Consider the following 13,593-nt stretch of genomic DNA (forward strand, 5'->3'; position numbering starts at 1 on the left):
ATATATAAATAAGCATAAGAAACCCTCTTTACTTCTTTTGAGTCACATTTATCATGGCAGCTGCTGGTTCTCACATCTCTTAGCTGTCTCTGCAATCCGCAGCCTGCCTTGTTCTTCTTGCCTCCGTTGGAACAGTTTTTAGGAAGACTCTTTTCTCGGGAGTGGCCAAGTGTAGAAAACTTGCTCTCCCTTCCTCATCCTACTCCAGGATCCTAGATTCCACATATGCAGATTGACCTCCCATGATGTATGTGGTTCCCCACTAATCCTTGAAGGCACCCCAGTTCCTATAGGCCCCAAACGGGCAACTGTGTCCATGACCTGGGCTTTTCTTCACTTAACTCCCTCCATCCTCTAATCAATGTTTCAAGAATCACATCCAGTCCCTGCTCAAATTGTCCCTTGTTCCTTCTATGGCCCAGGGTGGGTAACCCTGTTCCGTCTTATTCAGGTGACTTCAGCGTAGGTTTATCTTGCAGGATCAGTCTTTGGGTTAGATTTTATTCAAAGATGTGTGCAAGTCAGTCTGCCTTTTTAAAATTACTTTTATTTCCACTACTTAAAAACAAATAATAGTCTTCTACAAAGTATAATACAAAAGAACTACCTTATGAACGATAAAGATTGAAATGCTATGACCAGCCGAAATATTTCAAATAATTTAAATAAATAAATATTACAACTTTTTAAGATATGGAAAATGGATTCTAAACACTGTTTTAAACAGTTATTATAACATAACATTTAATATACATTTAAATAAATCCATATGTTAGCCATCACATATTTTTCATCTGACACAAAAATAGTTAAAGGTTGCACTTTGAGTCTTAGAAAATAGCCATTTAGTTGACCAGATGAACAGTTTTCAGATTCAACATCTTTATTTCCTGAGTTTTCCAATGAGCTTGTTGACCAAGACCAAGCATCTTCTGATTTCTAGGCTGACAAACTCCCAGGCAAGGAGGCTGTATTCTTTCTCTTTGAGATGCAGTGATTCACCGGAAGTTACTCTTCACAGCTAATCTGGAGTTCTCACTCCCTAGAGGTGAGTGTTCCGTCATCCTTCCCTCCCTGAGAGACATGTCCACCTCCTCCAGCTGCTGATCAAGTCCCGCGAGGAATCTGTCCAGGAGGCTCTCGTCCCGACCTGCAGAGGAGCCCGAGGTGCTGAAGAGCTGGAAGGTCAGCTGGAGCAACCCGTGCACAGCAGCTGTGGCTTCTGTCTCCTCAGCCTAGCCCGTCCTCCAGGGTCTGAGGAGATCTGGTCAGTCCTGTCCCTCAGACGGGACACGATGGACACTCTCTCCATCTGACTCCAACGTGTGAAGCTTTCCAGATTGCCATGACTTGCACGCAGCTCGCAGCCCAGAGAGCACGCGGGGCTAGAGCAGAGCATCCCCAGGGCCAGCAGCACAGAGACACGGGGAGGGCCATGGGGACGCTGGGGGCTCTGCAGGGCTGCCTGGAGGGAGGTGTAGGCACGTTCTGAGGACTTGGGGTGATGGGTGGCTCTTAAAGAGTGAGCAGAGAAGCTTTCCTTTTCTGGGCTTTTCCACATTTCCCCCTTTCCTTTCTTTTTCTAACCTTTGTAATGAAATGAATTATAAATGCTCATTTTTGCCATGATTGCCTGGAGTGGGCACATCATGCGTGCCGCTATGGTTGATATCTACACAGCTGTATAGCCTGCTTCTCATGCCTCCTTAGTTATTCCTAGGAGAAGAGTCTGGTGAAATTCAGAGAAGGCAGAAATATTCATATAATATATATATGGTGGCTTTTCTAAGTCACTAAGATATTCAGCATAAAAAGAGCTTATAAAAGAAGCTTTTGATTTTTCTCAGTTTTTCCTTATTTACCCTTTTCTCCCTTCTTAAAAAAAAATTCAGTTGTGTATGTACCTTTATGATATCACCTGAATAGGCCTTAATCTCACTGGAGACATTATAGGGAACAATATCACTGATATTACTTGTTAAAAATGAATTATGTTGCAACTATAATCCACAAGGCAATTTTTTAGGTGCCAGTTGTCCTAAAAAATTCAATTTTGCCTTTGTTTATTTCTCTTTCTCCTCTACCACTACAATATTTCACAGGAAACTTTGCCTCAGTCATTGTGTGATAGTCCAGATAATCTCATCCCCTTAAATATTTCACTGGGAAGTGATAACCTACCATACACTCAGGGATACTGAGGTTGCAATTACATTCAACCCTTGTAATGACCTGTCTTTACCAATTCTGTAAGGTACAGATAATTTTTAATAATGTTAATGACAGAAAATTTTACATGCATCCTCTCAGCAAAGTGTTTTTAGTAAACATTACATTAATTTTCTCAACTTCCCTATGAGATCATTACTATAGTTACTGACATGTTTGCAAATAAGGAAACTGAAAACTCAGATTACTTAACTTGCTAACAGTCAGGATTAACTGCACAAGTGGTACTTGACCACTGTACTTTTCAGCCTCCATGTTATTCCTCATTAACCTTAAGCAGTCTCCTTTAGCTACCCTGTGTATCTTGTAATTAAGGAATCCATCTAATTATGTAACATTTGACTGCCCTGATTGATTGTAAGCTCCCTAAACGCAGTAACGGTACATGTGGAGTATCCAGGAAGGTGCCTGTCCTTCGACTCTTTGCGACCCCATGGACTATAGCCTACAAGGCTCCTCTGTCCATGGAACTGGAAGTTAGCAAGTGCAATGGGAACTGTGTCCTCTTCAATTGTAGTGTAATGATTATAATGTTCCTGGAATGAACAAACGACACTTTTGTGACAAAGAAGAATAGGAACTGGAGAGGAAGAGCTTACTAAATTCCTCTAAGATAGGAAGCACTTTGTCAGAGCAGACAGCTCGGTCCAGTGCTTGAGACAGTGGACACGGGGGAAAAATTGCCTAGGTTGATGTCCCAGCTCCATCCTGCACTGGCTATGTGACCTTCAGCACCCTGGTTTTCCTCTTGTGTGGAAATGATAATCATATTTGTTTCCCTGGATTGTTGTGAAGCTTGAATGATGTAGCGTGCTTCTGACCATGCCTGGACAAAGTATATAAGCATTCAGTATCTGTTAGCCGTTCCCATGAGGGGGAAAATTCCCACGTCCAGCTATGGAAACTGGATCGAATTTCCCTGAGATGACCTGCTTCCCTTCCTTTAATTCTCAGCTCACTGGTCAACATTATTACATCTAATCTCATCTCTTTTGTGAACATGATGTCCTGTCCAAATCACTTCTACCTAGTAGCTTCCAGGTACCAGCTGACCTCTCACATATGAATAAAATGATTGTCCAATCTGTAACTCAGTCTCTTTCATGGTGAGTTAATAGGTCTATATCCTCAGAATCAGATAACATCCATGAAGAGTGAGAAATGTAAACAGACAAATTAAAATAAATAAATAGATACTGGGATTTAGCAAAGCTGATAACTAGCCTCTTAGGTAACAGTCTGCCTAAGAGCCTGCTACTGTCCTCTGGCTCTGTCTGCGGCTAAGCAGTCTCACATGGGGTGGTCTGAAATCTGTCACTCTGTAGAACTCTTCATCCCCATTTTTGTAGTTAGGGGACATTTTGTCATTTAAACAGAGAAGATGTCACTATAGTTGTTTTCAATTACATTGTTTACTTTCCTTTTACCTTTGTGCATTACTTTTTCATTCACTGCTTACTTTTACTTTCTAAGAATGTACAATGAGAGTGGAAAGCTTTGATATCTTGAAAAATCACAGAAGAAATACATTTCTTCTTCTTTTCACTTACATTTTCTCTTTCTTTATTTTTGCAACAAACCTCAAAATTGAAATATAAAAAATTGCAGAAGCATTAGGACAGCTTTTACAAAGTGAAATACAAATGACAAAGAAGAAGTAACAATATGAATATTACATAAAAGTGGCAAAGAAAAGTGGGTTGCTTAGACATAGCAAGGACAATTACCTGGACTAATACAGAGAGGCTGCCTGATAGGGCCGACATGGGGTCTCATTGATGAGATGGCTCATTATGTCAACCTTGCAAACAGAGAATAAAATCACAGTGATCTGTGAGACTGACCAAATTGCCCAAATGGCATTCTTTTTTCTCACTGGTGCCTATCTCCTCAAAGCTACAAGACCACCAGATTCTAGACCTCCAGCTACATGACCACAGGACTCAACTACAGGTGAAAAATTAACCATCCCTTCAGAAAATTTTTTCATTGCTGGGGTATAAGTAGGATATTGCCAGAAAGGGAGGAAGCTGGTTCTCCAAAAGGGCCAGTCACCCTCTCCTTTCCCTCTAGTAAATTTCCCTTTTCCTGCCTGACTGCCTAACTCTCTCTCTTTATCTCTGACTAGACTTACACTGCCGAAAAGCAGCAAAGACACACCCTAAACACCTGAGCACTTGGAGGGAGCGGTGGTTACACTTTATTTTCTTGAAAGTGAATTTTGGAGGATTGATCATCTGAAAGAGGACAGTGAAAACGTTGGCATAAAACTCAACATTCAGAAAACTAAGATCATGGCATTTGGTCCCATCACTTCATGGCAAATAGATGGAGAAACAGTGACAGACTTTATTTTGGGGGGCTCCAAAATCAGTGCAGATGTGGACTGCAGCCATGAAATTAAAAGACACTTGCTCCTTGGAAGGAGAGTTATGACCAACCTAGACAGCATATTAAAAGCAAAGACATTAATTTGCCAACAAAGGTCTGTCTAGTCAAAGCGATGGTTTCTCTAGCAGTCATGTGTGATGCGAGAGTTGGACTATAAAGAAAGCTGAGTGCCAAAAAATTGATGCTTTTGAACTGTGGGATTGGAGAAGCCTCTTAGAGTCCCTTGGACAGCAAGGATATCCAACCAGTCCTTCTTAAAGGAAATCAGTCCTGATTATTCATTGAAAGGACTGATGCCTAAGCTGAAACTCCAATACTTTGGCCACCTGATGCAAAGAACTGACTCATTGGAAAAGACCCTGATGCTGGGAAAGATTGAAAGTGGGAGGAGAAGGGGGTGACAGAGGATGAGATGGCTGGATGGCATCCCTGACTCAATGGACATGAGTCTGAATAAACTCCGGGAGTTGGTGATGGACAGGGAGGCCTGGGGTGCTGCAGTCCATGGGGTTGCAAAGAGTCGGACATGACTGAGCAACTGAACTGAACTGAAGTGAAATGAATCACCTGGTATAGTCTGAGCTTGTAACTGGGAAGGGTTAACTTTGAATTTACACTGGATCTGCTTCTATGACTTTAACTCTTTGTGTTATTGGAGAAGACTTTTGAGAGTCCCTTGGACTGCAAGGAGATCCAACCAATCCATCTAAAAGGAGATCAGTCCTAAGTGTTCATTGGATGGACTGATGTTGAAGCTGAAACTCCAATACTTTGGCCACCTGATGCGAAGAGCCTTCTCCTTTGAAAAGACCCTGATGCTGGGAAAGATTGAGGGTAGGAGGAGAAGGGGACGACAGAGGATGAGATGGTTGGAAGGCATCACTGACTCAAAGGACATAAGTTTGGGTAGATTCCAGGAGTTGGTGATGGACAGGGAGGCCTGGCGTGCTACAGTCCATGGGGTCGCAGAGTCGGACATGACTGAGTGACTGAACTGAACCGAACTGAACTGAAACAGCCATAGTGGCCTGCCTCAGGGAGATCACCTGACACCGCTCACCTGTGACGGACTGTGGGACTGTGACTCTGGGTGTGGCAAGGGCACAGGCGCCCTACTTGGCTACTTACCAGGCGGCCCAGAAATTCACATTTGGGAAGGGCAGAATCACAGATAGGTGTGACATCTTTGTTTGCTGACATGACATGAGATATTCCATTTCACACACCCATGAAATGATTGTAAGGAAGTTCAATTAACATATGCCCCTACCTGAGGCTTACTAAACATTCTGGGAGATATTTACAGGAATTAAAAGGTCCTTTTCTTTGTTTCTTCACCTCCCCCCAATCTCTCATTCATAAAAGAATCTGACATTCAGGTCCGGACAAAATGGTTATTTTGAGGCATTAGCCTTCCATCTTCTCAGTCAGCCAGACCGGAATAAAGTCCCGTCCAGATCCCCACACCTCGTCTTGGATTCATTGATTTACGTTGCAGCAAGCAGAACAACTTGGACTCTGTAACAAACTCAGCAAATTTTTGGTACTTAATGTTTAGTAATTTTATCAATTATGGAGAGTAAATAAAACCAACTTTGACAAATTAAAAGTTCTGCTGCACAGAATAAGGTAGGTCCACACATGTAAAGCTCCGGTGTTTTTCGCATCTGATGGGCTCTTTCAAGAGGAATATGAAGAGGCAGGCAAAAGAAAATTTAAAAAGGAAATCTAAAAAAGTTTCCTTAAAAGTTGATCTTAGCATCAGGAAGAGAGATCCAATAACTATTAATATATCATTAGTTCAAAGTTACTGAGATGATAAGCATTCTGTTGAATTAGAACATCTACTTTTTTAATGAATACATTTTCCTTTAACTGTAAGGATACAGAAGAGTGGAAACTCATGACAGCTTTCCAGGCTCTTGAAGTGACAGGGAAGCCCCAAATCAGGTAGTACACAGATCTGGGAAAATTTAGGATATGAAAATTTGGGGATTTAATATATAAGAGGCGATCCTTCAATGAAATGGAGGTGAAACCAAGTTTGCAATCGCTCATCTCAACTGGAACGCTTCCTTGTGGAACTGACCAATGGTTCTTCATCTCCTCAATGATGACACTGACGATACTCATCTCTAACCACATCTCCGCCTCTGAGTCCATGACCTGCCTCAGAGCCTTACTTAGAAAAGCAGGAGACCTTCAACATGTAGATCAAATAAGGGCAATCTCTCTCTTTCCTGCCTGGGGTACAGGATAGACTTCAGCTTCCCTCAGGAGCAGAAGAGTGGTGGCCAGCTCCAGGAGGCCCAGGCCTTCTCTGTGCTCCAGGAGATGCTCCAGCAGAGCTTCAACCTCTTCCACACAGAGCGCTCCTCTGCTGCCTGGGACACCATCCTCCTGGAGCAGCTCCTCACTGGACTCCTTCAGCAGCTGGATGACCTGGATGCCTGCCTGGGGCAGGTGATGGGAGAGGAAGACTCTGCTCTGGGAAGGACGGGCCCCACACTGGCCGTGAAGAGGTACTTCCAGGGCATCCATGTCTACCTGCAAGAGAAGGAATACAGCGACTCCACCTGGGAAATCGTCAGAGTGGAAATCACGAGCCAATTTCTCTGTGTTAACAAGTTCCTAAGAAAACTCAGGAAGTAAGAAGGAAGCTAATTCTCAGTGACTCGTGTTCTCGCTCAGATTCTTCATTGTTCAGTCATTTCCAGAACTGTGATTTCTGCCTTTGCTATGAATTAGTTTGAGTGACGTTTGGTATCAGCACTAATATTGGGAATATTGATATCCAATTGCTTTTAGAATTAGAGGAACTATATCTGATACCCTGTGGCTGAATCTTATGCAATAACATGTTTTTGTGTGAATGTAAATTCATTTATTTATAGTAATTAATTTTTATGGTATTTGCAGTTATATGTTCTATTTATAATGTAAGAATATATAATTTTCTTTAATAAAAATCTACCTTTTTTGACTCATGAAATTTATTTGAAGACATGTTTCTTTCTGTTTCTTTTGAAACCTTTCCTAAAGTCCTAATGATGCAAAATATGTGGAGAAGAATGTTGTGCAGTTAATTCCTTACTTGTTGGCCTTGTGGAGGGAGTCTTGAGTATGAGAGGCAGAGGCCCTGACCTTACAGAGCTACACTGGAGTGAGAACATTGCCATGAAAGAAGTTGTTATAATTAGGTATTTACATTTGGGCCTTGGGCTCCACAGGAGAAGTAAAAGGGGCTGATGGCAATGACTTTCCTGGGATGCTCATTCAGACCACCTTCAGTCTCCCCAGGGAAGTAATCTGAAGTATGAGACTTGAAGAGTGAGTAGCAATCTGTTCAGTATCTCGTGAAGAGCAAACTTTCCCAGAAAAAAAAAAAACAAAACATAACTTAAAAGTACAAAACAAAGCAGAGTGTACAGAGGGTCCCTGCAGCAGGAATGGCTCTGGGAACTTTTAAAGAAGTGAACAAGACCAGAGTCGGTAGACTGTACTGATGCATGGAGAGTATGGCCGGGAATGACCCTGGAGGTACGGAAAAGGGCCCAGTGACAGACTTTTGAATGATGTTAGATTTTATCTTAAGAACCAAGGAAATTACTGAAGATTTTAAAGCTGCAGAGCAACTCTGACCAGAGCAGGTGCAGGGAAATTCATGAAACCAGCAGTTCTCAAAGTGCAGCCTGTGGGCCCCTGCAGATCCCCGGGACACTCTACAGGGATTCGTGAGGTAAAATGGTTACTGTAATGATAGCCAGACCTTCTTTGTCATTTTCACCGCATTAACAACTATTGGTGGTGCAAATACAATGCTGGGTATGAGTGCTGGTGCCTTAGTGTTGATCAAAGCACTGGCACCTCAGTGTCATGTTTTTATGACACTGTTTAATTGCCATGTTTTTATGTATAATTTGCTTGAAGTTTGAAAACACTACCGTTTCACTTAAGAAGATCCTTAGTGAAACAGCAAGATGAATTTTATGAAATCTTAACCTTTTTAGTATATATTGTTAAAATATTCTCTGTTGTAGTCCTTTTAATATGCTGTGTGATAAGCACATCTGCTGCGTGCATGGTGATTGCTCTGAGGAGAAGCACTTGGATGATGATTATTTGAGTTATGAACTAAAATTAGCCACTGTTTTTACAAAATCTAATTTTATTCTAGAGAATGACAGTCAAATCATGGTGATTCAGAAGTGGGCATTTGACAGGTATTTTCTTATACTAGTTCTATTAATGTTATATGAATATTCTTGTTAACTTTAATAAATGAGGCCAATCTATTTCCAATTCATGTTTCAAGGATATGAATTCATCTCAGTGTGCAACTTTTTTCCTGCAAATTTGAAGAATAGTGATTTAATTTCCATTTCTTACTAAATTTCTCATTTTATGTTTTAATTTTAACTTGTCATAATTTATCAGGATGATGTTAGATCTCTAAATGATACTTTAAAATTATTTTAAATTATTATTTAAATTACTTTGATTGCAGGCATTGTGATCTGAGCACACAACTTATACACATATTTTTGCCCTAAAAGAATTATGGATATTTTCTGTGTAAGTCTAATGTATGATAATTTTCATAAATATTTGTAACAATTATATTTCCTAATCTAGGTTAAGGGCTCAAGAGTGTTGATCACTAATTTCCTCTTCTAAATCATATTTTGAAATCTTCTCTTTATTACTTTTCTATATGGGCTTTTACAGACTAATAGCATCATACTGGGCTTCCCAGGCAGCACTAATGGTAGAGAACCTGCCTGCCAATGCAGGAGACAGAGAAGACACCAGTTTGATCCCTGGGTCAGGAAGATCCCCTGGAGGAGGGCATGGCAACCCACTCCAGTATTCTTACCTGGAGAATCTCCATGGACAGAAGAGCCTGGCAGCCTATGGTCCATAGAGTCACAGAGAGTCAGACATGACTGAAGCAGCTTAGCTCGCAAGCACAGCGTTTAGGTAAAATTTCAGTGCTACCATATTTCTGTTCACACTGCTATATAATGTTATGTTCTTTACTCATTGTTTTATACTATTGAAATTTAGTTCAAATGTTTTTATATTTAACTATAAATTCAATTTGTTTCTTATATATATTGACCTACTTTCTCACATTTAATGTGGTTTTTTAAATTTCTCAAGGATATCAATATTATATTAATGACAAAGATCTGGTTTACATTAAATTGCTACCTCTAATTATTTTCTTCATTATACTCTCTTGCTTTTTTGGCCTGCCTCTGTGTTGTCCAATTTTGGTTTTAAGTATTTAGTATTATTAGATTTTAGGATTTTTTCCTCTTGCAAGTTATTGTGAAGTTTGTGTTTTAAATAAATCAACAGTTTCTTTTATGTTTAAGCAGATTCTATTAATATTTATTATTTTAACCTTTATCAGTTTGGGTCTCAAATGTATTGGATTTATGTGTTACTTTTAAAGTGACATTTACATGTTTCTTGACCCTTGTCATATTCCCTTCAGTTCTCCAACAGTCATTTATTTAGAACAAATATATAATGTTAAAGCAATTTAGAGTTTCTCTGAATACTTGAGTGAAAAACTGAAAACCTAAAACTGCAAAATTTGATTTGAGACTTCCTTGTCCATTCAATGGTTAGGATTCAGTACTTTCACTGCCGTGGGTCTGGGTTCAATCCCCAGTCAGGGAATAAAGGTCTCATAAGCCATGTGGCTGTCACAGCCAAAAAAATAGGAAAGCTTACAAACCTCCACGGATGTGACAGTTCACTTCTAGTTCTTATTAGGACTGTTGCTTTCAGTCAACATAGTAAAGGTTCAGAAGACACATGGTAAGAATAGAGATGCTTGTGAAGTTATGTTCAAGTATAAACAGAGGGGAATGTCTAAAAGTTAAATGAAAATAAACTGACTCCTTATTCAAGAAAATAAAAATATGTTAATTGTGAAAGCACTGAGAATGATGGTAAGTTGGATGCAGTTTGCAAAATGAGTGCCATGTATTCCAAATGTGATGACTTGAAAAGTTTTGGAGTCCTGTGTTCAATAAGGCCCTAGTCAACTTGAATTAAACAATTCTCACTTTAAGGTGAAGCATATGAGGATATAGCAATGCGTCTGTTATTCTTATCTAGCTTGTCAACTTGCTCTGAAGACAGTTCTCATCCTGGGAGTCGAAATCTTTTTGAATGATGATGATGCTATTGCCATCATTTGACATCATGTCTCCTCCACCTATTTGTCAAGACATTGAAACTACAACCAGGTACATGTACAACTAAGGAAACAACGGGAAAATCTGTGTTGAGTGTCACATAGACTCTTCTACTTTGTTGGCTGCCCCAGGAGCTTTAACCAAGAAAGCAGCTGACCCAAGTTAGCTCTGAGAGGAGAATTTAAGTGGCAGGGGTTACTTCATCACACCACGCTCTCCATCTGATCCTGGAAGGCTTCCCAGTAGTTGTATGCATGTGAGAGTTGGACCATAAAGAGGGTTGAGTGCTGAAGAATTGGTGCTTTCAAACTGTGGTGCTGGAGAACACTCTTGAGAGTCTCTTGGACAGCAAGGAGATAAATTCAGTCAATCCTAAAGGAAATCAACCCTGAATATTCGTTGGAAAGACTGGTGCTGAAGCTTTAATTGTTTGGCTACCTGCCATGAAGAAAGCAATTCATTGAAAAAGACTCTGATGCTAGGAAAGACTGAGGGCAGGAGAAGGGGGTGACAGAGGATGAGATGGTTGCTTGGCATCACTGACTCAATGGACATGAGTTTGAGCAAGGTCCGGGAGATGGTGAAGGACAGGGAAGCCTGGCTTACTGCAGTTCATGGTGTCACAAAGACTCGGATACAACTTAGCAACTGAACAACATATGCGTGTATATATATACACACACGTACAATTTATATTAAATAAGAATACACTGGGCGTTGTCACTTTAACATAAAAGGATGAAAAGCAGATGTTTACTTGAAATGCTATCTTACCCTGTATTATTTAACTTCCTGCAACATAAATGCTACCTCATCAGCAGGATAACAGGAAAACTAATTAAGTGACTGTTAGTGGTAATTAATAGACTAAGTGTAATAATCTGTCACATATTTTATATAGTGTTTCATAAGTTGCAATTAGTGTTAACTGTTAACTCTTCATTGATACAAAAATTTTGTTTTAGTCTTTTTTGGTCCTTGCCCATAGCATGTGTGTGATATTCGTTTTTTTTTTTTTTTTTTTTTTTTTTTTTTTTTTTTTTTTTTTTTTTTTTTTTTTATTTATTTTTATTAGTTAGAGGCTAATTACTTTACAATATTGTAGTGGTTTTTGCCATACACTGACATGAATCAGCCATGGATTTACATGTGTTCCCCATCTCGATCCCCCCTCCCGCCTCCCTCCCCATCCCATCCCTCTGGGTCTTCACAGTGCACGAGCCCTGAGCACTTGTCTCATGCATCCAACCTGGGCTGGTGATCTGTTTCACCCTTGATAGTATACTTGTTTCAATGCTATTCTCTCAGAACATCCCACCCTCGCCTTCTCCCACTGAGTCCCAAAGTCTGTTCTTTACATCTGTGTCTCTTTTTCTGTTTTGCATATTGGATTATCGTTACCATCTTTTAAAATTCCATATATATGCGTTAGTATACTGTATTGGTGTTTATCTTTCTGGCTTACTTCACTCTGTAAAATAGGCTCCAGTTTCATCCACCTCATTAGAACTGATTCAAATGAATTCTTTTTAATGGCTGAGTAATATTCCATTGTGTATATGTACCATAGCTTCCTTATCCATTCGTCTGCTGTTGGGCATCTAAGTTGCTTCCATGTCCTGGCAATTATAAACAGTGCTGTGATGAACATTGGGGTGCACCTGTCTCTTTCAGATCTAGTTTCCTCAGTGTGTATGCCCAGGAGTGGGATTGCTGGGTCATATGGCAATGGGTCATATGGGTCATTGCAATGGGGCAATGAGTCATATGGGTCCAGTTTTTTAAGGAATCTCCACACTGTTCTCCATAGTGGCTGTACTAGTTTGCATTCCCACCAACAGTGTAAGAGGGTTCCCTTTTCTCCACACCCTCTCCAGCGTTTATTGCTTGTAGACTTTTGGAAAGCAGCCATCCTGACTGGTGTGTAATGGTACCTCGTTGTGGTTTTGATTTGCATATCTCTGATAATGAGTGATGTTGAGCATCTTTTCATGTGTTTGTTAGCCATCTGTATGTCTTCTTTGGAGAAGTGTCTGTTTAGTTCTTTGGCCCATTTTTTGACTGGGTCATTTATTTTTTCTGGAATTGAGCTGCAGGAGTTGCTTGTATATTTTTGAGATTAATCCTTTGTCTGTTGCTTCGTTTGCTGTTATTTTCTCCCATTCTGAGGGCTGTCTTTTCACCTTGCTTATCGTTTCCTTTGTTGTGTAAAAGCTTTTAAGTTTAATTAGGTCCCATTTGTTTATTTTTGCTTTTATTTCCCATATTCTGGGAGGTGGGTCATAGAGGATCCTGCTGTGATTTATGTCAGAGAGTGTTTTGCCTATGTTCTCCTCTAGGAGTTTTATAGTTTCTGGTCTGACATTTAGATCTTTAATCCATTTTGAGTTTATTTTTGTGTATGGTGTTAGAAGGTGTTCTAGTTTCATTCTTTTACAAGTGGTTGACCAGTTTTCCCAGCACCACTTGTTAAAGAGGTTGTCTTTTTTCCATTGTATATCCTTGCCTCCTTTGTCGAAGATAAGATGTCCATAGGTACGTGGATCTATCTCTGGGCTTTCTATTCTGTTCCATTGATCTATATTTCTGTCTTTGTGTCTTGATGACTGTGGCTTTGTAGTAGAGCCTGAAGTCAGGCAGGTTGATTCCTCCAGTTCCATACTTCTTTCTCAAGATTGCTTTGGCTATTTGAGGTTTTTTGTATTTCCATACAAATTGTGAAATTATTTGTTCTAGTTCTGTTAAAAAAAAATACTGT

The 13,593-nt window shown here is 40.1% G+C and overlaps 1 protein-coding gene and 1 pseudogene across 1 annotated transcript; one reads left to right on the plus strand and one right to left on the minus strand.

The window, feature by feature from the left end:
• Positions 1-883: 883 nt before the first annotated feature.
• Positions 884-1,561, minus strand: LOC122452948 (annotated as a pseudogene).
• Positions 1,562-1,661: 100 nt separating this feature from the next.
• Positions 1,662-7,606, plus strand: LOC122452949 (interferon tau-like). The gene is made up of 2 exons (XM_043486760.1): positions 1,662-1,682; positions 6,808-7,606. The coding sequence occupies exons 1-2, from the start codon at positions 1,662-1,664 to the stop codon at positions 7,270-7,272; spliced, it is 486 nt and encodes a 161-aa protein (XP_043342695.1). The 3' UTR covers positions 7,273-7,606.
• Positions 7,607-13,593: the final 5,987 nt, after the last annotated feature.

Source organism: Cervus canadensis, chromosome 14, assembly GCF_019320065.1.
Source record: "Cervus canadensis isolate Bull #8, Minnesota chromosome 14, ASM1932006v1, whole genome shotgun sequence".
Lineage (NCBI taxonomy): Eukaryota > Metazoa > Chordata > Mammalia > Artiodactyla > Cervidae > Cervus > Cervus canadensis.